Source organism: Capsicum annuum, chromosome 4 (genome assembly GCF_002878395.1).
Source record: "Capsicum annuum cultivar UCD-10X-F1 chromosome 4, UCD10Xv1.1, whole genome shotgun sequence".
Classification (NCBI taxonomy): Eukaryota; Viridiplantae; Streptophyta; class Magnoliopsida; order Solanales; family Solanaceae; genus Capsicum; species Capsicum annuum.
This window is the reverse complement of record NC_061114.1, coordinates 222,547,821-222,573,469: the sequence shown is the minus strand read 5'-3', so window position 1 is coordinate 222,573,469 and position 25,649 is coordinate 222,547,821. Positions and strand designations below refer to the sequence as shown.

Genomic DNA, 25,649 nt, shown 5'->3' with positions numbered 1-25,649 from the left:
CTAAAAACTACATTAAAATACGAATTCATTATGTTAAGGTTAATGTTTTTATTTGATTGACGGCTCATTTTCCTCAAAAGTAGATGATATTGTTTAACTTGGCAATCTCTTTGTAAGTTATTCCTCATTATTTTTTGAAAAGTTCAGTTGTGATGGAGGTCACCTTGCATTTATTTTAGCTACTTCAATATATACAACTAGTAGTTTATCTATAAGTAGTACTACTACAAAATTATAGTTATACTCTCTCTAAAACGCATGCGGTAGAATATAGCTATGGTACTTTCGCTATAACTAATTCTTGTCTAATTAAGAAGATATTCCAGCTCGAGTGCTGCGTATAAAATTATCTATCCTCAATGTGTGATTTTTCTACGCGACCTAAAATTAATCAGGTGTTACTGTGACAACCAAACGCAGAATTAAAAAACGCAATAATATCTAAATGTAATTTTATAAATTAAAAAAAAAAAAAAACTAACTTAAAAGGTTAAATAATTAGTATAGGATTCTAGGGCAAGTGCGGTGAAGGCAGCAGTAGCACAACACTAAATAGTAAGTACGAAGAAAGAAGCTGACGAAGAAGCCAAATAATATGTACGGTAAAGGATACCCCATTAAATAATTAAATAAAATAAGATAAAATAAAATAAAGAATAGTCAGTCATGAACCATGCTTGTGCTTGGAAAATAAAATAAAGAATAGTCAGTCATGAACCATGCTTGTGCTTGGAAAATTTTAATGTCTTATTAAATCAGTAATGTGACACTGAGCCCTATTGTCAAAGAGCTGAGCTGGCTTTGGTAGGACTCTACATATATATTTGTATTGCACAAGGATGCGGTCTCGTGATTAATGAAGTGGGTTGAAAATTTAAGGTTTCAAATTCTAGTCCTGATGGACAAAGTGACCTGATATCTATTGCTGGTGGGAGGTGACATGTCTTTAATCTAAGTGCTCAAAAGTTAGCCCGAACACCCTAATTATATATAAAAAAAATAGTACAATATAATTGGAATCCATGCATGGTTGCATTTTCTAGCGAATTAACGTGGGCAATTATTTTTCTTCTAACTATATATTCTTTTGGAAGTAAAACATTAGTCATCGTTTTGAAAAATTAAGTTGTTTACATATTTGGGAAGAAAACAAGAAACGTGTATTACCTTCTTTTCTTTTCTTTTTTTCAAATTCATACTAATTGTTTCAATTAGTTGAGTGTTAATCTTGTGAAGCGTTTACGAAATATAAATTGTAGTTTAAAGTTTAAACAAATTCCCTTATGATTAAGACTGTGATTTATGAAGACCATGAGTTGTGTGAAAATTGGTTGGAAGGTATCTATATAGACTTCTGATAAAAAAACAACCAAAATAATAATAGAATTATTACATCTTTAGAATTGACAAGATAAAGTCTAGTCTTTTTTACTTGTATTTCTTCATTTCAAGATTCATTTTTATTATTAATAATAAAATACTGCTACACAACTTGCTTTTAAAGAAAAAGAAATTATTAGCAAGAGCTCAAAGAAGAGAGTTGAAAAACTAATGAACTAGAATCTGAGGTATAGTCTAATGATTAAGTGCTTTCGTGTTAAGAGTTCTAATAGCAATTCCAATGAGGTGTAAGGTTTCAATTAGTTCAAAGATTTCGTGTAAAGTTTTAATTCGATCATAACTCATTTTTTCCTCTTTTATCATTATTTCTTCAAAATCACAATTCACAAGTCACCCTATCCAATAAACATAAGTAAATAAAATAAAGTAGAAAAATAAAAAGAAGTGAATGAAAACTAAGGGGACCAATTACCATTAAAGAGGGAGCCTTAGGTTTGGGTGAAGAAGTCTGACTAATAAGTGGATTGTGGGATCCAGCATATTTGGGCTAAATATTGCCATGTGATGGTAGGAGACCACCAGCTGGCTATGTCTTGTTTTTGTGGGTCTCTTTTTTCCCTTCTCTTTACTCTTCTTTTTCTCCGCTATTTATCAAAAACGACTTCATATTTAAAATCAATGAATTTAGTAGGAATATAATCTCTTTATATGTCTATATTTTTTAAGCATATATTGTTTGCGTCAAAAATTTAATTAACTTGAACTCATAAATCCCATCCTAAATCCACATTTGCTCTTCATGTATTACCAAAAAGAAAAGAAGAAAAACACAAAGCGTGTATTTGGTATGAAAGAATTATTTTCTTAATAATAATAAATGAATTTCTTGCTTATTATCTGATGTCAAGTATGAAAAAAATATTATTTTAAAAATATTTATATATAATTTACTCAAACACCAGGTGAAATAGAGTGAGAGTTGGGTCGTTTGGTGTGAGGCATAGGAGGTAAGTAGGCCCGGGATAAAATGAAAGATTATTTTATCTCATATTTGGTTGGAGGTATTAGTTAATATCGGGACAACTTATCCCACCATTTACACCATAATGATGGATAAGTTATTCCGTTTGTATGGTTGAATAAGTTATCCCAGAATAACTAATTTCAGATTAATTATCCCAAGATAACTATTTTCCAACCAAACAATTGAGGAGCGGAGAAGCGACAATCATTGTAAAATACAATTTATATGACTTGTTTTTAATTTCATTATGAAAAAATATTTTTCTTGTCTTAAAAAAAGTTAATTTTCTAGAAAGAATAATATGTTTTATAAAATTTGACTAATCAAATATGAAAAAAACTAAAAATATTTTTATACTCAAACACACTCAAAACAAATGTCCCTTTCCAAAGGACTTGTCTTTCTTCATTCACGGGACTTCCCTTCAAGTCTCTTCTATATATCCTTTTGGTACACTCCAAAAACACACTACACATATCGTAGAAATCATTCGATCAATTAATTGGCATACTTGAAAGACATGTGTCTATCTATCCTTATTCATATCCAACATATTTTTCCCTTTCTTCATTTTTTTCTCACTAACTATGTTTTGATTTAGAGAAATGAAAGTGACCCCAAATGACATTAAGCACAAAGACAACTATATAGACCCCCCCAATCACCCTAAAAAAATCTCACTTTATTTTTTTTTGGGTTTTATGAATGTATTGATTACAAAACCATGTGCATTATATCTCCAAGAGATAATGATCTATCACTACATATAAAGTCTCAAAAATAAATCCACTACGTGTATCCCTAATTATTGTGGTGAATAAAGTAGCTAGCAAGCATCGGTAGAAGCATTTGCTCCAAAAACGTTACTTTGACGTGGATATATTTGTCTCAATATTTTTGATTGCTCGAAACATCCATTCCAAAGAAAATAAGCAAGAAAATGTGGTTGACCAAAACATACCTATGAAATGTTATTATAGAAAGATACGACAGTATAACATATAGTATTAAATTAATGCATTTATTGAGTGCGAGTAATTAGTTTTAACATGTATATTGCTTTGTAAGTAACTTGCATAAATTATTTGCTTCCGCTGACCCTTTTCATATTATTCATTGTTGTTATTGTTTTTTGCTCGGTTATATTCAATATGACTTCATCGGTGTTGTATTTCACTTTCAAATCAGATAATTTCTTTTTTATCTTCACGTGATAGGAATAAAATTTGCGCACACATTATCTTTCTTATATTCTATTTGTGAGATTGTACTGAATATGTTATTGATCGTTCTTCATATTTGTTCATTCATTTCAAGTTTACATGACTTCAAGTAGATAAAGCATCTATAAAGCTAGGGGCGGAGCTAGCATACAATGAGGGGTTTCGTCCGAACTCCCTTCGACGTAAAATTATACTATTTATACATGGTTAAAATTATTTTTATGTGTATATAGTATATGTTGAATCCCCTTCAGCTAGTTCGTGTGTGTACTTTAAACTCCTTCAATGAAAATTCTGACGTCGTCACTACTGTATAAAGCCATGCTTGTCAATCGAGTAGGTGATTTTGGATTAGTTCCTGGGTTGTTGTATCCAGCTTTGCTCTTTGTTTGCTTGTATTGTGAAGTAGTAAAAGCTCTTTCTACCACCATTTGAGCAGTATTAGTTGGGTGGTAGGAGTTCAATTCAATGCTTATTAGCAGCCTGGGTCCATTATGCTATTTCTAGTTTAATTTTAGTGCAATTGACCTTTCTCCCTCTCTCGTCCCTACAAAAAATATGTACTTACACTAAACAACAAGCAAATGATTTTTAATCCAGTTTAACCAGCTAAAGTCAATTTAATCTTGTACTTGTAAATGAATAGTTTACAGTTAAACTCAGAGCTAAATTATTGTGTACACTGTACACTGACAATACAACTTTTTTATACCATGAAATTTTAAAGCACTTGAAATAATGTGTATTTATCTTATTATCTATAGGTAGTAAGCCTAATTGATAATTTAGAAAACAAATTATTTGTTTTAACCAGTTAAAAGTATAATATCACCAATTCATTATATTATCAATATATATACGCTAAATTCTTCTATTATGAACAGAGTATTCATTTCACAAATCATTTATTTTTTATTTTTTCATATTTCATGGTACAACTTATTACTTTCTTAATCCTGTACCTAACTAAACTAAAATACATAAGATGAAACTGACGAAACAAATATTTAATAACATACATAAAAACATCATATTTTAGTAAATACTAATATTTAACTAATCACCCTTGAACTTATTTGCCCCATCCCCCTACTGCCTAGTAGAATTTAAGCCCCACTTACTTAATACTAGGATGGTAGACGTACATAGTGTATATATATAAAAAATAATAATAATAATAATAATAATAATATAGGAGTAATGAATGAAAATAATAATAACCAACCTGAGTTATGGTGTAGTGGATGAGGTTGCTCCACCCTTAACAGTGTTAGAGTTTGTGCCCTACTGATTATCTTATTTTCGCCTAACTGTTGCTTATCGATGAAACGAGTTATCTGACGTATTCCACTGACGTGTTTCAAGGAAGCAGTAAAACAGAAAGTAAAGAACACAATGATTTTTACGTGGAAAACACCCGGCTCAAAAGGTGTAAAAAAACACGACCTACACCTCTACAGGATTTAACCCCAACTTCAATAAATAACTCTGAAACTCTTGTAACCAACAAATAGGAATCATAAACTCTGATCTTATATCTCAACAACTATGAATTATAAACTTTAATTTCTAACTGCACACACACCTCCCAAGGTATGCGTTCTCAAAGTCTCTGAGTTTTCCCCAACTCGAAAACTATCTCCTAATTCAGTTTATAACACACTGAAACTAATATTACATCAATAGCTCAAACACATCAATAGCTCAAACACAATGAACAACTCTAAAAATCAAAGCTAAAACTCTTAGCTGGATTCTATACTTAGGAGCTGGTTCTTCAATGTGTTTCTTCAGTGATTGAATAGCATTTCGCGAAATCAATCTGTCGATTGTGTTTTTATGCTTTGTAAGTGCGTGAATTACTCTGAATGATGCATCTTCTAGATGCATCTTCTATTTAAAGACAACTCTTTAAAGAGTCATTCTTTATTTTAAACTACTCCTTTAATCAAAACTCTCAAAACTCTCATTAAATAGAGTTCTACTTCAAGTGAGACTCCTTCTCCAATTCCAACTCTTGTCTCCTTAGTGTTGTAGTCAAACTTAACTCTTTAAATCAACTTATCTTCAAATATTTTACTCAACCACAACTTCTTCAATTTCTCACATGATCAGTAAGTTTAAGTTTCCAGTTGCACTGAATTAACTCATATCAACTTGTTTCGTTCATATTGACATTCATCAAAACTTTAAGGTTCCAACACAGAGGTCGAGGGTTTGATCCTGGGTATGAAGAAAACTCTGTTGGGAGCGCTGACACCTTAATGGGCCCTGCAACATGCAATCCGAATTAATTGGAGTTCCAAAAACCCAAAAAAATTAAAAATAAAAAATAATAAAGTGAATGATAGAATAGAATAAAATATAAGAAAGAGGAACCCACTTGGCATGCTCGTGCCAAAGAAAATGAAATCGTATTCGATTCCATATATCACGTGGCTTGCGCTGTGCTTCGCCTTTTCTGCCATTTTCTCGCATTTCACTATGCCTTTCCCTTTTCTTTTTAGACATTGTACAACTCCTCCGGCTCATTTTATGTCCATCTTTTAACTTAATCCTGTATTTTAAAAAGAAAAAAATTAAAATTTATAATTTAATTATGTGATTGTAAATCACTCAATAATGAATAAAAAATTTAAAGTTAAATTGTTACTAATTAAAGTAAAATGACACTGAAACGAACTAAAAAAATGGTGCCACATAAATGAAACAGGTAGAGAACATATTTTTATTAGCTAGATATTTGGTATTTGTGCTTGGGTCGAATTTAAGAGAGCTTTAGAGCAACTAGTAAAATTGTTGATATGTGGCGAACTTGTCACATTTTAAGCCATAAAAATAATCTCTTACAGAAATACAGAGTAAGACGACACATAATAGACCATTGAGGTCCGATCATTCTCCAAACCTCATGTATTAGAGGAGTTTTCGTGCATTTGAGTGCTCCATTTTTGTATATTTTGATGAGCCTAAATTTGTAAAAATGATCTTGTGTTCAATAGTTAAATTTGAAATCTTTAATTAAACATGAAGGAGTATTTACTATTACACTACCGCTCTTGTTGGTGACTTGATGTATAAATACTTTTATGTATAATATTATGATTATTATTATTATTGTACATGAAATAATTCAATAAATAAAAAAGAAAAAGAAAAGGGGGGCAAAATTGTAAAAGGAATAACGACCAAAAGTAAATGGGACAACTGTTTTTGAGGGGAAATCAGTAAGAGGCCGTTGAGGAAGTCCGCCAAGGGCATTTTGGGAAAGAGTGATTTATAAGTATTGTATGTTCTGACATGTAAGTATTGAAGCCATTACTCTTCCTGACTAACCGTCTGGGCTCCCGTGCACACTGCTCTCTTTGTAGTTTGTAGTGAACACCAAGACTCCAACAACCAAAAAAATAAAAAATAAAGAAGAAAAAAATATAGTAAAGGATCCAATTTTAGTACTATATAATATTTGTAATTTAGTAGAAGTATTTATAGGTGTAATATATAAATACGTTCTTTACATTATCTTTTGATTGGTATTAATGCTATTGAAGTTTTGAAGTGTATAAGCAGAGACTTTGAACAAATAGATAATCATGTCCTATATGATAAATTGTGTTGAATACATACACTATATATGTCAAATCACGTGAAATGCACGTGCTTTACTTATTTAATTTTATGATAATTTAAGTGTCTAATTGCGCACACTTTGAATTAGGAGCCGGGGATCTATCGGAAACAACTTTACTACTTCTCCAGAGGTAGTGGTATGGACTGTGTATATCTTACCCTCCTCGACCTCACTATGTGGGAATACACTGAGTTTGTTGTTGTTGTTGCTGATGTCACCTTCTTTTAACATCAGATTATGCAATCTGCAATCGAATTATTTACTATAGTCAAAATTGGGATGTGTAAATGTTTGCTAATATCTAAGTTTAAAAATAGTCATTTGTATATCATGCATTCTATTCGTATCAAATTACACAAGCAAGCATTTGAATTACCTTTCATAATCAAAATTAGAAGGTATAGATATTAGCTTCTTTCCCTATCATGTTACACAACTAAGCAATTGAATTACCTACTCTAATCAAAATTTAAAGGCATGAATATTAGCTAAGACTAGTTGAAAAAACACACCTTTTATGTATTATGCTTTCTTTACATATCAGATTACACAAATAAATAATTGAATTACCTATTACAAATCAGATTACACAAATAAATAATTGAATTACCTATTACAATCAAAATTGAAAGACATAAATATTAACTAAGACCAAGTTAAATGCCAGGTCAATTATGTATTATGCATTCTTTTCATATCAAATTACACATTTATACAATCTAATTACCTACCATAATCAAATTTTACAATAGTGAAAGTTGTTACATTATTCATTATATTGGCATATAAATAAAACCTCAAAAGTATAGGCAACAAACCAAAAAAGAAAATGAACATCTTATGTTTAGTAGTTGTTGTCATTGTTGCTGTCCTTGTAGTTACACTACTAACACCCAACAAAGCTACAGTCACAATCTCCATCTTGTGAAATACTCCTCCATTGCCCCCCCCCCCGGCAACACCCCCACCCCCTCTTCTCCATTTCCCTCAACTACCCTTTTCTCCATTCTCTCTCTTTCTCATTCTTCTACATTGTTTTTTTTTGTGTGTGAATAACTAGCTTTCTTGATTTCTCTCTATTTTATTTCTATTTTTCTTTGTCACCGACTCTCTATAGCTACTGTTATTGCTGCTGCTGTTGCTGGTGTATCACTTTCTGGTCCCTTAAAACTTCCTTTCCAATTCTTGAAAAAAAAATCTTCAAGCTAACTGTTTTTTTCCTCCCACCATTACTATTTTCCTTTTCTTGACTATCTCTGTGTGTGTGTGTGTGTGTTTTCTTTTCTTGAGGTTTTTCCTTATGGAAACTTCACCTGGTGGAGAGGATTGTTGTGTGAAAGTGGCAGTTCATATAAGGCCACTCATTGGAGATGAGAAGCTTCAGGGTTGTAAAGATTGTGTCTCTGTTGTACATGGGAAGCCTCAGGTACTGTAATGTGGATTCTTGGGTTCACCATTATGGGGAGCTTTCTGAATTGATGACTGTTTTGGAGATCTGGATCTTAATGTGTGATGATGTTATGGTTTCTGCATGTTTCAGTATATGTGTCTGTGTTGGTCTGATTGGATTTTTTAACTCTGATTTAATTGATATCCTGAGGATCAGTCCAATAGTTTGTGGTAAAATGGTGAAGAATCTAACTGTCAATTAGTCTGATTGTCGAAATTTAATCCAATTTTGGGTGGGTTGAGGGAGTAAGAGCATTGAGACCACCAGTTAGGTGAATGGGGTCTCTTAAGATTTTGTTGTGTTTGGTTCTTTCTAGTGTGAGTCTAAATTGGGGAAGAAGATTTTTTGTTTGTGAATTAAAATTGGGTAAAAAGAATTTCTTTTGGTGCTGTATGGGGTTCATACAAGGACTAGAATCTTACTTTGCTTTCCCTGTAATTTTGTGTTTCATTTAGATCTGTTGATTGACCTTTTCTTAGTTGTTTTGTAGTTTTGCGTTGTATAGCAAATGCAATATAATTCTCCTGAATAAAAATTAAAGTTCCCAAAAGAATCATCATGCGTGTAATTTTAAACTTTTTTTAATGTATAAAGGTTACTTATTTATTTAGTTGTAGCTCGTAAACTGCATATTCTTCTTTCTCCAAATTCTTCCCCTTTGGACTTATTTAATGCATAATTCTCCTGATGCTGTTTTCGACTGACTTCAAGGCTGATAATTGGTGGGTTTGCAGGTGCAAATTGGTACACATTCCTTTACTTTCGATCATGTTTATGGGAGCACAGCTTCTCCTTCAGCTGCCATGTATCAAGAGTGTGTGGCTCCTCTTGTTGATGGTTTGTTCCAAGGTTATAACGCCACCGTTCTTGCTTATGGACAGGTAAATCATCTTGTGTATGCTAGAATTGTGGTTCTGTAATAAAGGCTACAGTTAAGTTTGTGGATGTTTTCATATTCTTTCGACTTACATTTTGAGAAAATGCAGACAGGTTCAGGGAAAACATACACCATGGGAACTGGTTTCAAAGATGGTTTCCAAACTGGACTAATACCCCATGTTATGAATTCTTTGTTCAACAAGATTGAGACGTTGAAGCATCAGGCAGAGTTCCAGTTGCATGTGTCTTTCATTGAGGTTTACTTACTCATTTCCTTATTTAAGTTTTTTACTGAAATCTTAACCGCTGCATGCCCTTATAATTTTTTCTGTGATTCCCTTTTCATTTTGTTGAGGCTGTAAGCATTTTTATTACTGACGATTATTTTGTCCAAGCAAATTGCTTTTGAAACCAAAGAGTACTCAATATTTTACTAGATGGCTCATATGTTCCGTAAATTGCTGCACTTAGACAATACTGGTTAACTCTTCCAATATGAAGTTTCTTGTTGATGCAGCATCACGCTATGGTCTGCGTTCAGTTCTCTTCACTTTGAACCTATAGACCGATCAAACATTGTTTCTACACATTGATCAAACTGTTTTTTGACGTTAACTTTTCCCCCCCTATCATGTGGTTCTTTGTACAAACCTCCTCCGGGCAGGCTTTTCTGTTGAGTAACATTATGCATGCTTTGTCACAGTAATTATGTAGCATTTTTACTAAGATAATTCATTTTCCAGATACACAAAGAAGAAGTACGAGATTTGCTGGATTCTATTTCTATTAACAAATCAGAGACAACAAATGGACACAATAGCAAAGTAGCTAGTCCTGGGAAACCCCCAATACAAATTCGTGAATCTTCAAGTGGTGTTATTACATTGGCAGGATCCACCGAACGCAGTGTAAGAACACTCAAAGAAATGGCGGATTGTCTGGAGCAAGGATCACTTAGCAGGGCCACAGGCAGTACAAATATGAATAACCAATCAAGGTTGGAACACAGTTAATTGTAAAATATGTACTGTTTTCTCCTTTGGTTATTTTGGTCTGAAATATGATAGACTCTCACATTAACTCCGAAATTTCAAAAGAAAATAGGCTGACATTAAAATTTTTCTTCTTATAGTTATATTTCTCTTTTTAAATGTGTTTCTTCGTAATATTAGGCAGAAAATTAACTTAGAATAGTAAAATCCGTCGAAGTGAACATGGTACTTTATTGCATGCTTGCTCTTAATATTATGAAAGTTTGTTTCTTTAAACAGTTGCATGTCAATGAAGTTATCAACTGAAGAAACCTTACAGAAAAGCATGCCTTTTAGTTTGCTAGGTGCATGTTTCCATGACCTTTAACTAAAACCTCTGTTGTATGTTGCATGATTTGATTCAAATTGCTAATGTTCCATTAATTTAATAATGGACTTTCTCCTTTGTTAAGAAAGAAAATATTTCAGCGAGTAATACTTTGATACATGAATTTGTAAAGTCGACTGTAAGAACACATGCAAACTAATAGCAAGAGTTATTAAATCCTTCTTTTTTCGCTTGTATCCTGAAAGGGTTGAGTATTGATGCATGAAAATGCATTCTTTCTGCTGAATCATTTGTAAACATTTACACTACACAATAAGATAATTTATCTCCCTTTTGCTTTCACATTTCAGTCGCTCTCATGCCATATTCACCATTACAATGGAGCAGATGCGCAAGAATGGTTCTAATGATGGCAATAGCAATGAATGCATGACTGAAGAATATCTTTGTGCCAAGCTGCATTTGGTAGATCTTGCTGGTTCAGAGCGAGCAAAGCGAACGGGATCAGATGGTCTCCGTTTTAAAGAAGGTTCTTGTTTTGACTTTTGCTGTTTCTGAAAGTTTCTCTTGCATGATGGTTGCTGACCTATTTTTCGTTGCAGGAGTCCACATAAATAGAGGCCTTCTTGCACTTGGAAATGTCATTAGTGCACTTGGAGATGAGAAAAAGCGGAAAGAAGGCGTCCATGTTCCATATCGAGACAGTAAACTCACTCGGCTATTGCAGGTTGGTTTCATGTTTTAGGTTATCCCAGTATTACGTCATGTCATTAAAATTACTGAGCACAAAAAGATCCAGTTCTGAGAAATGGGAAAAACATTTCAGTTCTGTATGAGCATCTCTTCATTTGTGTACTGTATGTTGAAGCTGTGAACGGGCACGACAACTCATCTAATAATAATAATGCAAAACCACCTCTTGTTTCATTTGATCAAATGAGTTCTCTTTTACACCTTTTTGTTCTTGAAATGGTAATTGACATCAGGAACACCTCTTGCTCCTCAATTGTCAATAGTTATGATGCAATATAAATAATAAATGGTTTCTTCAAACTCTTTCCAAAGGCCAATTTGAATAAGTCCAATCCTTACCAGTGCTGTAATCTGAATTCTAATATTGAAAGGTGCTCCTAAAATCCTTGATACTCTGTATTGTGTTACAATAAAACGTCAGTTGACCTCAATTTTAAGTTTTCTCACTGGGGAAGCATGAAAAAAGAAGTCATATCGGTGGAGAGGAATTACATTGGAAAATGAACAAAAATTGAGAACTGAGTATGGCAATAATACCATATTATATTAGGGCGCTTGATATTTTAGGATTTGACAATATCTTCATTTTTCAGAAGTGGCTTTGTTTCTGTTTCTCCCTTGTTGATTTATTTCTGTCCTGTTAATTGAGTTATTTGTTGTTTTTTTTTAACTGAAAATTACAGGATTCACTTGGCGGCAACAGTCGGACAGTCATGATAGGTAATTCCAGTTTAACACCTTTTTCTTTCTATTTTGAATGGAACAAATATCACAGTGAAAGATCTTTTTTATATGTCTCATTTTTACTGAATTTCAATACGCTTGGATCTTTCCAATGAAAGCACTGTGACCATGACATAGGGATACCGACTATATTCTTTCTTCTGGACCTAGAATAAACAATGCTATACAGCCAAATGCAAAGATTTTCTAATAGGTAGTTTGTCACTGAAGGTGATCTTATATAAATAACATATAACTCAAAGTACTGTTGTTTTGGGAACACCTCATGAGGTGTATATATCCGGCACATGATGACACAATTTTTATTGTATACATCTTCCACTGTCAGATAAAAGGAGAAAAAACAAGGAAATAAAAGTGGCCTGTGGCAGAATGAAATAAAGCTTATCTAAGTTAAAAATGTGTAGTTGTATCTTTGACTTTAATTAGAATTGGTATCCTTCTTCTTGACGGCCCTTGAGATGTTGCCATGTCTTATTCTGGCAACAAGCAGATTCCTTCTATGTTCTTGCTTATGTTCTTGTTTATGTTGTTTCCAGCTTGCATTAGTCCTGCTGATATAAATGCTGAAGAAACTCTGAACACTCTTAAATATGCAAATCGGGCTCGCAATATTCAGAACAAGCCAGTTGTAAGTCTGATGACAAACCTTATTTCATTTATATTCTTGTCATTTCTGGATAAGGAATCCTAAGCAGTTATCCTTAAATAATGTGCAGGTCAATCGAGATCCTGTATCTAGTGAAATGCTGAAGATGCGGCAACAACTAGAGTTTTTGCAGGCAGAACTCTGCGCCCGTGGAGGAGGTGCTTCCTCTGATGAAATTCAGGTAAATTTTGTTGTGCTCCGGGGGTAGATATCAGAAGAAAACCTTTTTAAATATAAATTAAAGCTGTGGATAGTCTTCAGTCTTCACTAAATGACAATGAGATTTACTTGGAAATTTCTCGTCTAGGTACTCAAGGACAGGATTTCATGGCTTGAAGCTACTAATGAGGAGCTAAGTAGAGAATTGCTTGAGTACCGGAGAAGAGGCTCTGGCACTGATCAATGTGGGACAGAAGTGAAGGTATATATTAAGCTCCCCACTTTCATAGAAGCCATTTTAAGTAAGAGGAGTTATCATGCCTCCAGGGTTTTGGTCTAGTGGTAAGAGTTCACCTTGTGATGTGTGGTTAGGTGCGCATCACGATTGAATCCTGTTGCAGACAAAATCTTGGTAATTGGTATTTAATTTGAGAAGGGTAAAGGGATGGTGGAACGGGGCATTATCCACCGTGATTGGAACTTTATGCCCCACTGGTCATCAGAGATTTCTTGGTCATAAAAACGAAAAAAACAAAGAGGAATTCTGTTCCAACTTAGTTGCATAAGACAATCTTCATCTTTATTTCAGGCTAATGGTGTCTTTTCAGTGAAAAGCGAAGGGCTCAAAAGGGGCTTGCAAAGTATAGAGTCATCTGACTATCCAATGAGTGAAAATGGTATGCCACTCTCAACTTTTGGTACTTGTCAATGAGGTTTAGATTCCGATTAGTATGTTTGGGACTGGGATGTTTTCAGGATAAGAAAGCCATTTTCTTTGTCTTAAGAATTTAAAGCCTAAATGTCTAAGTGGTTCAATATTCTGAGTTGGAGCCAGTCTCTGTACTGCCAGGTGATTCAGGAGATATGGATGACGAAGCAGCAAAAGAGTTGGAACATACCCTCCTGCAAGATTCAATGGACAAAGAATTGAACGAATTAAATAGGCGCTTAGAGCAGAAGGAGGTAATGCAGACTCTTGCGCGTAATGGTTTCATATTTCACTGTAATAAACTTGTATTTAGATGTTTGTTCTTTTTGGTATACTTGGTGAATATAGTTATTGGAAAAAAACATTAATTGTGAATATGGAATTTAAAAATGGGATAACACTCTTGGCTGTGCAATTCTGATGGATGATCACCTTCTCTGGTTGCTCATTTCCTATCTTTGATGCATGTGGTGATTTGATGTATATTTCTGTGTATCAATAATTCAGTCTGAGATGAAACTGTATGGAGGCTTTGATACCATGGCTCTGAAGCAACATTTTGGAAAAAAACTTTTGGAACTTGAAGAGGAGAAAAGAGCGGTGCAGGTAATAAAAAGCAATGAAAATATTATCACACATTGTCATCTGAGCTTGTCAAACTGATGTTCCCTTTTGTGAACTGACCTTTTGATGCAGCAAGAGCGGGATAGATTATTAGCTGAGGTTGAAAACCGTGCAGCCAATACCGATGGACAAGCAATAAAATTGCAAGACGCACATTCCCAGAAACTAAAGTCCCTTGAAGCACAGGTCTGCCCAACTGTACCATGTTCATTGTATAGGCGTGAGTGTCATGATTAACTCTAATATCTAAAACATGCTGTCTGACAGATACAAGATCTTAAGAAAAAACAAGAGAACCAGGTTCATCTTTTAAAGCAAAAACAGAAGAGTGATGATGCAGCAAAGCGCTTGCAAGATGAGATACAATCAATCAAAGCACAGAAGGTTGGTTTACTTTTCTGCCTTGATTAACACCATTTGTAACACTTATATGCAACTTAGATTCTTTCCTTTTATAGGTACAGTTGCAGCATAAAATTAAACAAGAGGCTGAACAATTCCGTCAGTGGAAGGCATCTCGAGAAAAAGAGTTACTGCAGGTAGTTTGCTGCTCTTACTTTTTTCACCAACCGTTCTTCTTGTAATATGGTGGATAACCATTCCATAAATGTTTTCATAACAGTCTTCTCTTTATGAACATTACTGATAAGGCAAATGCAATTCATTCTTATGGAAAATCTACTTTATGCTGTTAACCAACAATAATTTCTTTGGAATGCAGTTAAAGAAGGAAGGGAGAAGAAATGAGTACGAGAGACATAAATTGCAAGCTTTAAATCAGCGACAAAAGATGGTTAGCATTTTACGTTTCTCTATGTCTTTGCATTGTCCTTCATTCTTCTCCAACTGTTCTAATGAAGAGAAACTTGATGTATATTCTAGTTGTGACAAGCAAAAAATCAAGCTGTCTAAAGTCTAACTTAAATGAGACAGTCCTCGTCATGAAATGGACATGTGTAAGTGGGGATTCAAGTTGATCTTTAAAGAAAAGCTCAGCCACTTGAACATCTCTTTGTACCAGAGTAAAAGACGGCCTATTTCTTAGTAAACTTTACTTCGATCACAAGTTCAGAACAGAATTTGTAGAAGACCCAGCGCAAACCAAATACAGTGTGTATTAGAGATAAAATAGTACACCTCCTGCCATATTGTAGCTATTGTACCTTTCAGAAATTGATGGCTTAGTAGAATAACATGCACAAGAGTCGAGCTCACATAAGCAGGTGATCACAGTCAATATCTGAATCTTATATGGCATCATGTTTTTATTTCAGGTTCTTCAAAGAAAGACAGAGGAGGCTGCAATGGCAACCAAGAGACTCAAAGAATTGCTAGAAGCGCGTAAATCTTCAAGTCGCGAAAACTCAGGTTTGTACTATGTTTAGCTTTTGTCTGATGCCTTTTTGTGGATTACTGGTACAGTTCTGTTTCTATTAAAAATATGGTTTACAAGGACTTTTTTCTCTCATAGTAGGTTCCACTGAAGTTTATACTCTTACTACTTCTACATTTTTAACTTACTAATGTTCTGTTTAACTTGCAGTTACAAGCAATGGTCATGTAGCAAATGGACAGGTACTAATCTTGTTCTATTTTGCACTCTAATGGAATTTGTTTCTGTACCTTTTGATCAAATAATTTACTCAAGTATCTTGTGGATTCAGAGCAATGAGAAATCGTTGCAACGTTGGCTTGATCATGAGCTTGAAGTGATGGTGAATGTTCATGAAGTTCGTCATGAGTATGAGAAGCAAAGTCAAGTGTACGTAATAAAATTTATTATACCTGAATTGATTTTCTCTTAATATGTACACACTCAACATGTCCTTGGTTGTATTCTAAAAATGGTTTCTTTCATCTCAGACGAGCTGCACTGGGTGAAGAGCTAGCAGTTCTGAAACAAGTTGACGAATTTGCTGCAAAAGGACTGAGTCCTCCAAGGGGTAAAAATGGTTTCTCTAGGTACATATACTAAATGTATCTCTGATCTGTTAGCCAGTAATGGATTTAGTAATTCTCCAAAATGCAGCTCAAGTAGCATTAAAGAGTACATTAAATTACTATACAAAGTTCCTATTCATGTTTATCTGTTCAGGGCATCTTCAATGTCACCAAATGCTAGAATGGCACGAATTGCTTCTCTAGAGAATATGTTGGGCATTTCATCCAATTCTTTAGTTGCCATGGCTTCACAACTTTCAGAAGCTGAAGAACGAGAGCGTGCCTTCAGCAATCGTGGACGTTGGAACCAACTACGCTCAATGGGGGATGCAAAAAGTTTACTCCAATATATGTTCAATTCTCTTGCAGATGCACGGTATTCTACTGATGTGTTTTGTATCTTGTAGTATGAGTTATGGTCTGAAGCTTCATAAGTAGACATAGCTATATTATGTATGCTCATTATTCTAGAAGGAATCAGGACGGTGAATAGAGAAACTGTGAAGGTCTAGTGCAACTAAAATTATCGTAAACACTAGCTGGAGAGAGATCTCTTTTGAGCTTAGCAGTGGATTAGGTGTGTGTATTGCTTGGATTCAATAGTGAATTTTCAGGCCAAAAAGATATCCTTAAGAATGATTGTATACAATACTTCATTTTAACACAATCTCATATGGTACATGCGATAATGATCTCCACCTCATAGTTAATAAGATTTCTGAAAGATTTCTGACAAGATGTCTAGCTACGAACTAAGAAGAAAATTTGTACACACGAAATCTCATTTAGTACTATTTTGCGGCAGCCTGGATGATTTTTTTTGCCTCAACTCTCATTATTTTATCCAGATGCCAACTTTGGGAGAAGGAGCTTGAGATCAAGGAAATGAAAGAGCAGATGAAAGAACTCATTGGTCTGTTGCGGCAGAGTGAAATTAGGAGAAAGGAAGTGGAGAAGGATCTTAAGCAAGCTGTTTCAATTGCATTGGCTTCCCCAGCTTCGGTAGGATCATACTCCCTTGTATTTGCTTCAGTCCCAAAATCATATATCATGTGTTTTAGATCTTACTTTAGGCGAAGCATGCAAGGTTTCTAAATAGTGCATTGTGAGTTTGAAAGACATGGATGATGGAGACTTAATGTATGCTATCGGGTTATTTACTTCCCAACTTCAAGTGCTCATGTTCAGAACCCAAAGTTGTTTTTTCCCCTGTTACCCTTCTGTGAAAGAACTTTATTTCTTGCTGTTTATACTTTTGCACTGTCACTTGAGTTAATACATCCGTTGACAAAATCAAAATGGATTCTAGTGGTGGCTTGTATTTTACATCTTTCTTAAACTGATGATGTTGCAATGTGTAACAGGGTAACTCTATCAAGCACTTCGCTGACGAAATGAGCGGTCCGCCATCTCCAATCCCTGTACCAGCACAAAAACAACTCAAATATTCAGCTGGCATTGCTAATGCATCAGTGAGAGAGGCTGCAGCTTTTATAGATCAAACACGAAAGGTTGCTTTAATATCTTACTTTTTCTTCTTTGACTGTTCGACAGTTCCCTAACTCTAAGTTAGCATTATTAACGAAAATGGCTGTTGACTATAAGAGCTCTAATGATGCAGATGGTGCCACTAGGCCAATTGTCAATGAAGAAATTAACAGTAGCAGGACAAGGTGGGAAACTGTGGAGGTGGAAGAGAAGTCATCATCAGTGGCTATTACAGTTCAAATGGAAGTGGCAAAAACCTTGGAAACTCTCCGAGTGGATTAGACACAGTGATGAAACAATCATGAGGTCACGACCTCGTACCCAGGCTCTGCCAGATATTATGTGCAGAAATGGCCGCTAGCTTATTCGTGCCAACTGTATATTCTATTCTGATCTCTTTTGAGCCCTTACACATGGTACGGGAAGAAACTGGAAATAAGCGCTGGTAAGTTCTATTTTTCCAATTGTACTGTAAATTTCTTTCACTTCTTCTCTCAGTTTTAACTGCCTTTGCCTCCAAGAAATTGAATACCTGTTTGACTGGTTTAGTAATATTGGTGTTGTGATGATGAAATCATGTCTTCCTCTAAGTGAATGAGAACATTTTATCAAGGAATATTTTACTGGAGTGTCCGTCACTTGACCTGCATAACTAGGAAGACTAACATTACGACACAAATAGAGTGAATTATTAGTGTCATATTATGATTTAATCAAGAAGCAACGAAACTCTTTTTTAGCCGAAAGGAAAATATAATGAAGGACGAAACAATAGAAGTTTATCAAGGAATATGTTACCGTAGGAGAGTTTGTATCTTGACAACAATACTTTCACATAACTGGGAACTAACATTGCGATACAAATAGTGAATTATGAGCTATATCATGGTTTAATCAAGAAGCAATAACATTCTTTGTTTGCTGAAGTGATAAAGGTCAAATTACCTGCTTAATGACACTTCCATATGCTACATCTATCGGTCTCTTTATTAAATAATTTATTGTCAAGGGTTAATGCCATTTTCAATGCAGGTATTATATGTGCAGGTTGCAGTTCAAGTGGTGGAGCCGTGAAGGGGAGTTTGGTTTTAGGTGTTGGGGTCTTACAGGAGTGGATTTTAGTTGGGAGTTGTTAGATTTTTTGAATTTTTAAACTGTGGTTATTCATCAGCAGCATCTTGTGAATATGTTGAAGCTACATAGGATTGTCTTGGTAGTTGCAGAACGATACTTAGAAGGTGGATGATGAAGTTGCTAGTAGATTGATTATAGGACAAGGTCGAGATTTGTTTATACATTTTGGCAAATAACAATCAACTCGAAGGAACTGGTCGCAGTAGCATGTCAAAAGATAATTTCCTTTGGATTCTTTGTGTAATTCTTGATAAATTTGTGGAATGTACATTGTGTGTAAGCACAAACATTGATTTTGTTATAAAGTAATGAAATATGCAACATTTTCTGTAGCAGCTGGAGCCTTCTTTCTTTGATCCTTTTTTTGTTTTTGTTTCAATATTTCCATTGTGAGACTTGTATTTCACTTTCTTCTATTGTCAATATCTATAACCAGATGATTTTTTGGTGCATCCTCATGCATTCATAACCATAGACAGGAGGTTGTAAAGGACGGGTAGTTGTAGCATTACTTCATATACTAGTAGTTGTAGTATTACTTCATATACTAGTAGTTGTAGTATTACTTTGAAAGTTCTCTTCATTCCATGTTTGCTTTTCCAACTGTTTCGTAATGTTTTTATTTGAGTTGAGATTCTATCAAAAATAGCTTCTCTATTTCAGAAGTCAGAAATAAGGCCGGCACACACTCTACTCCTCCAAACCCATTTCAGAAATCACACCATTTCAGAAATCACACCGGGTGTATTGTTTTATATGGAGAGAATATTGCTTGCATGCACTAGAGATAATATTTTGCTTTCTTTTTTGGTGATGATATGTTGGAAGTCGCACGTCATGCTATTAGAAACCTTTATGGCCCCACTTTCATAATCAATTGGTACAAATTGTAGTTCTCAGAGGCAAACCATAATTTACAACCTCACTATAGAGACATGCTTCAATTATTTGAAAACATCTTAAAACAGTACAAAATGCACAACATCCTCAAATGCACAACATCCTCAAAGAACCGAATTTGTCAACATCTATAACCCACCCTAAGACTTTTGGTGCGACCACAGGCATTCATAACCTCAGCAACCAAGTCGGCCATGTAATGCTTAGAGCAACATGCCTAGTAAGATAGTAGGTCTGGAGCCAAGAGAAAATTATGTATACTAGAACCCACCGGCTATAATGCATTTCATGATGAGTAGTGACAGTAAAAATGCAGCACTATATCCAATAACTTGGCGAGGAAACGTATTCCATCCAAGTCGGAAGCTGACTCAATTTTTGCAGCACCAGAATGAGTAGTGCTCATCTTTGCGATGGGTGCTAACCAGTCCCCCACATTGTAAGCAAACAAAGCTGCTTCCATCAGAGAATGCATCAAGCATTATCTGTTTCCTGCCAGTTTCAGATAGTATTGAACTTCCATGAGCATCTACTTCAGTTGGTTTATCTACTGTATTATGTTCAGAAGGTTGCGATATGGCAGGGATGGCTTCGGCAATGGCACACTCAGCAAACAAAGAAGCCAGCTCATCTGCAGCCGCATTTGTCTGTATTTTATTTCGGTATAGGTCCTGGGCACGACTAAGGGCTTGAAATACTGCCTGCTCACCGCCTTTGGTTCTCATGGCCGCCACCACCTGTTGGCTTATTTGATTAGTATGAGATTGACATGAACATAGTCAGAAAAGGCAAAGTTTATATGATACCATTGTGTGAACTCGGAACCAAAATAAGCCACGAAATAAAAAAAAATGATAAAAATAGGCCATCTATTTAATAAGTTATCAAAATAGGTTAAACGTAATAATTTATTACGTTTTACACAAAAATAAACAAAAAAAGAGAGCAGTGTGTTATCACATCCATCTTTATGTCAAATCATGTAATTTGTAAAAATTTATTATGTTTTACAAACAACGTTTGTACTTCATAATAAGTTATTACAAACTACATCTGCCCATGTCCCACCAAATTTACTTTCCCTCTATTAAATGTAACCCCCACCCTACCCTACCCAGCTAACCGTCCCACCCAACCCCAACCCCACCTAACTGTCCCTGTCCCCTTGCTCTAATTTAAATGTAACCCCCCACACTATAGTTTATCTCTCGATAGCTAAATGCAATCTGAGGTATGTACTGCATCTATAAGTTATATTGTTAACTATATACATGATGCATCTATTAAAGTAAAGGGAGATCCTTCTAATAAATGTCTCTATCTGGTATGTTCTCATGAAATTTTTGGAGCATCAACTTTTAACAGCCGGTATACAAAAGTTGAACTCTCTTCCAGTTCCTGTTAACTTATATTACTTACGTGAATACCACCTCATGTTATCTATCCCTTCTCTTAAACTCTTAAACTTGAAAGATGTGCCAAAGTAGAGTTGTCTACTATAAGTTACTGCATCTCATAACATGCACGGTTAGGTGGGGTTGGGGTGCGGTGGAGGGTTACATTTAAAATAAGGTAAGGGGTTGGGGTGGGGTGAGACGGTTAGCTGGGTGGGTGGGGTGGAGGTTACATTTAAAAGAGGGAAAGTAAATTTGATGGGATATGAGCAGGTGTAGTTTGTAATAATTTATTACGAAGTACAAACACTATTTGTAAAACGTAATAAATTATTACAAACTACATGATTTGACATAAAGATGGATGTGATAACACACTATTTTTTTTTATTTTTGTGTAAAACGTAATAATTTATTACGTTTTACAAACAATGTTTACTTTTCATTTCCGTCAGTTGACCGTTAAGAAAAATATATAAAACGTAATAATTTATTACGTTTAGCCTATTTTGGTAACTTATTAAATACGTGGCCTATTTTGGTCACTTTTTTTATTTCGTGGTTTATTTTGGTTCCGAGTTACCATTGTATCACTGAAATCCAAGAAAAGATGGCATTTAAGCTAATTACAACGTAATAGCATGTATGCTCCTCTAAATTTGCAGCCCTGAGTCATGGATCAATGTAACTGCTACAGGCACCATTACAAGAGATTAAGGCTAACAGACGCAAGATTATAAGCCAATATCACCCCCCCCCCCCCCCTTCCAACCCTTGGAAAACATTCCCCCAAATGAATAAAAGAGGACAAATTAAAGGAAAAATATATCAACTAGGGGTGTGCAAAAAATGAACCGACCGATAAATTGAACCGATAAAAATGTTATTGGTTTACTGTTATTGGGTTATTGGGTTAATGGTTTTATAAAAAAAAATATTGCGTTATTGGTTCGGTTCAATTTTTTCTTATTGGGTTATTGGGTAAACCGATAACCCAATAAGAATAAGAGAATATATTTCTCTTAATTTCTCTTTAATTTGCTTCTGTGCTTCTGTGCTTTACTATGTGTTTGTGTGGTATCTCGTGCCTTGAGCCGGGGGTCTATCGGAAACAGCCTTTCTACTTCATCAGAGGTAGAGGTATGGACTGCGTACATCTTACCCCCCCAGACCCCACTAGGTGGGAATACACTGGGTTTGTTGTTGTTGTAATTTCTCTTTAATTTCTACCAATTAACAAACCTATTATTTCAATTATACAAACTCTTAATTTATCCTAATAACATTTAGTTCAAATTTGAAGATTCTTGTAAATTAAAACACATTATGTAGGATTTTTGGCTGCAACTAAGATTCGATTTTTTTTTTCATGTTAGTTACTACTATTTCTATTTTATGAATATTTTCTTATCGGTTAGACCGAAAACCGAACCGTTAAGGACTAAAAACCGATAAACCGAAAACTGATAAAAAATATCTTATTGGTTTACCATATTTAAAAACCGAAAATCAATAAACCGAATCGATAATATATAAAACCAAACCGAACCGACCGATGCACACCCCTAATATCAACTGCAACAACCTGCCATCCATTCCCTATAGCTCATCTTACTGGAAAAACTGATTTATGCATCATTATCCACTCATACCATTCCACCAAACACCAAGTTTTTGGAAAATTTTCTCAGAGAGGGTCTGTTTGGTCTCATTTATTTAGCTGTTTTAACCAGAATTTCTTGTCTTGATGGTGCTTCGTCGCTAAAATCCACAAGTAGTTATACGTAATAACACAATGCTAAATTGTTGAAAGGAGAAGCCAAAAGACCAGATCTGATTCCCAGATGGCTATAGGTATAATCAACTAAAACTGACATAAGATAATTCATTTGACATATTTGGATGCATTTTACATAAGATGTGCGTACACTCTACCATCCCAAGACCCCACATGTGGGATTACACTGGATATATTGTTGTTGTTGTTACATATAACTAACTATTCATAGTTGACACAATGCTAAGTTGTTGAAAGGGGGACTAAAAGACTAAATCTGTTTCCCAGATGTCTATAGGTATAATCAGCTTAAACTGATATAAGATGCTTGCCACATATTTGAATGCATTTCCTGTAACTAACTAATTACTTATAGTTAACACAATGCCAAATTGTTGAAAGAAGAAACTAAAAGACTAGAACTGGTTTGCAGATGACAACAGGTATAATAGTCAGCTTAAACTGACAGAAGATGATTGCTTTTTACATATTTGAACGCATTTTCCATAAGCAACTATTTATTTATAGAAGAGATTCTATCTCCCAAAAGAAATATATAGAAGGAAAAGACTCATTTTCTTATCACTCATCTATTGACAAGTTACTGATAAAATAATTAGAAATGTGATTTAAATGATACATGTTGCTTAACTAATCCATAAAAACAAAGGGGACAAACACGTCACTTACCAGTAAATTTCTAGAAAATTCATACCCCTTATCAGAAATTTTAGATGATAGATATTTACATACCAAGTAGGCCTCAAAAGACAAGGAGGTGAACTGCAGAATTTTTTTTACAATAACACTACTGCAAAAACTTTTTGTTTCTTAATCTAAAGACAGTGTCACAGAGTCTAATACACTTTCTTATATTACCAAGAAAACAGTATGGAGTGGCAATGACAAACTTACAGTGCGGTACTAAAATGTTTAATGATGTCTTAGCATGTTATCTACATTTCTTTCTTCCATTAAACGCATATTCATCTTTCATTGACATTAACAACGAAATTGACAGACAATGAGAAGTCACCAATGACATGGCGTCTTACTATACACTATCTGTATTGGAATATGTTGAGCACATTCACAATGGTACCTATTTAAACATCTAAACTCACGGAAACTTATCCCTGAAGTGACTATGACATCTAACAATCTATTATATCCATCGAGAGAGATGCTCTTAGCGAGTCTTCACTAACAATCACTACAGAATGGTGCATCTTACATCCCAAAATAGGTAGGGGTAAATCTCTTTCTAACATATTACAACTTTATAATACCATTGTCTATGTGAGCTATGAACTCAGAACATGTAGCCTAGAATTAGGATATAACCTGTATACATGCAAACCCAAAGCCTATGTAATTATGCACACAAGATATACATAATAAAACACAAAGTTGAATTCTTTATCCAAAAAAATAAAAAAACACAAGGATAAGAATTGTCAGATATATTCCTATACCTATAATAAGATACAAGTCTCATACCGACAGGCGACACCATGTCTAGCACATAGATAATACAATAATAAAAAAATGGTCTTACATGTACAATATAGAAAGTGTTGAACTTTTCCCAAGACGATAAATATGACCTTCTAATCAGATAAAGGATAACTTTGAAACAACAGCTTACCAATGAATTTTCCTTCAAATCCAATTTATGAAAGTGTTACGCATCATCTGTCTAGTTTGAATTATTCAACTACCTGACATTACTTAGATTGGTTACTATTAAAGAATGATCAGGACTACATCAGCTTCCGTATAACCATTGTTGATTATTAGCTAACAGATAATTTTTTTTGTTAAGTAACCGAATAGCAATCGTGATCACAAAAATTAATAGTGTAGTTTAAAAGTTGCAAGCAAACCATACACTTAATTATAATGATATCCACATATCTAGTATGCGAAAATCTACATCGTCAGTTTCGTAATCAGTTCCTCGCAATTCGATAGCAATTGTTAGGAACTCACCGCTTAGTCAATAGCTAGAGTAGTAAGAACTAGCATTCATGTTCAATTAAACGAAGAACTAAAAATCAAATAATTTATTTTTCAGAATAGGATAAAATTACCGCTTGAAGAGCTTGAGAAGGTTTGCCTTGATCGATAAGCTGGCGAGCGGTAGTTAGCATATCTCTAACGACGCCGTCTTGGTTTGAAACTGAATGCAGCAGTGACGGTGGCGGTGACGACGGCGGCGGTGACGACGGCGGTTCCGGTGGCCCCGCCTCCATCATGTCAGTGTCTGAACTGTCCATGGCATTTCAGTTTACAGTTTGAAGTTTCGATCTGTACACCGGAGATATTCAGTTTCCGAATCTTCTATTATTTGAATAAAGATTAAAAAAAAAGAGAAATGGCGAAGAGCCAACCAGAAGATTCTAGATATTTCTGGAATATTTGCCCCTTCCCACCTGAACATTCACCTTTCCTTTCTGCCTCATCTATCATCGTTCCCTCGGCCGATTGTTTAGCATATTGGGCCTTC

General features: G+C 34.6%; 2 protein-coding genes across 3 annotated transcripts; one reads left to right on the top strand and one right to left on the bottom strand.

The window, feature by feature from the left end:
• Window positions 1-8,038: 8,038 nt before the first annotated feature.
• LOC107867168 (kinesin-like protein KIN-4A) lies at window positions 8,039-19,401 on the top strand. Of its 2 annotated transcripts, none has more exons than XM_016713301.2 (26): window positions 8,039-8,645; window positions 9,404-9,550; window positions 9,656-9,805; window positions 10,292-10,545; window positions 11,219-11,397; window positions 11,471-11,595; window positions 12,305-12,341; window positions 12,905-12,996; window positions 13,085-13,195; window positions 13,322-13,435; window positions 13,763-13,850; window positions 14,024-14,136; window positions 14,390-14,488; window positions 14,579-14,692; window positions 14,774-14,890; window positions 14,965-15,045; window positions 15,228-15,299; window positions 15,781-15,874; window positions 16,050-16,081; window positions 16,171-16,268; window positions 16,370-16,468; window positions 16,602-16,823; window positions 17,296-17,449; window positions 17,812-17,958; window positions 18,069-18,380; window positions 18,968-19,401. In XM_016713301.2, the coding sequence occupies exons 1-25, from the start codon at window positions 8,520-8,522 to the stop codon at window positions 18,294-18,296; spliced, it is 3,093 nt and encodes a 1,030-aa protein (XP_016568787.1). In that variant the 5' UTR covers window positions 8,039-8,519; the 3' UTR covers window positions 18,297-18,380; window positions 18,968-19,401. The 2 variants fall into 2 exon arrangements, with proteins under 2 accessions (XP_016568787.1, XP_047267106.1); XM_047411150.1 differs by having other exon boundaries at window positions 8,105-8,645; window positions 14,009-14,136.
• Window positions 19,402-19,910: 509 nt separating this feature from the next.
• Window positions 19,911-25,385, bottom strand: LOC107867166 (the record flags this gene model as incomplete). Its single annotated transcript, XM_016713299.2, is given in 2 exon segments — window positions 19,911-20,706; window positions 25,234-25,385. Coding segments are annotated over 2 exon segments (518 nt in total), but the record flags the coding sequence as incomplete, so codon positions are not given.
• Window positions 25,386-25,649: the final 264 nt, after the last annotated feature.

What these genes read in the sequence shown, in the direction of transcription:
- LOC107867168 (XM_047411150.1), top strand. Translation starts at nt 8,520, where the DNA reads ATGGAAACTTCACCTGGTGGAGAGGATTGTTGTGTGAAAGTGGCAGTT. An exon ending in CTTCCTCTGATGAAATTCAG is followed by an intron (nt 13,196 to 13,321) that starts GTAAATTTTGTT and finishes TTTCTCGTCTAG; the next exon opens with GTACTCAAGGACAGGATTTC. An exon ending in AATCAATCAAAGCACAGAAG is followed by an intron (nt 14,891 to 14,964) that starts GTTGGTTTACTT and finishes TTCCTTTTATAG; the next exon opens with GTACAGTTGCAGCATAAAAT.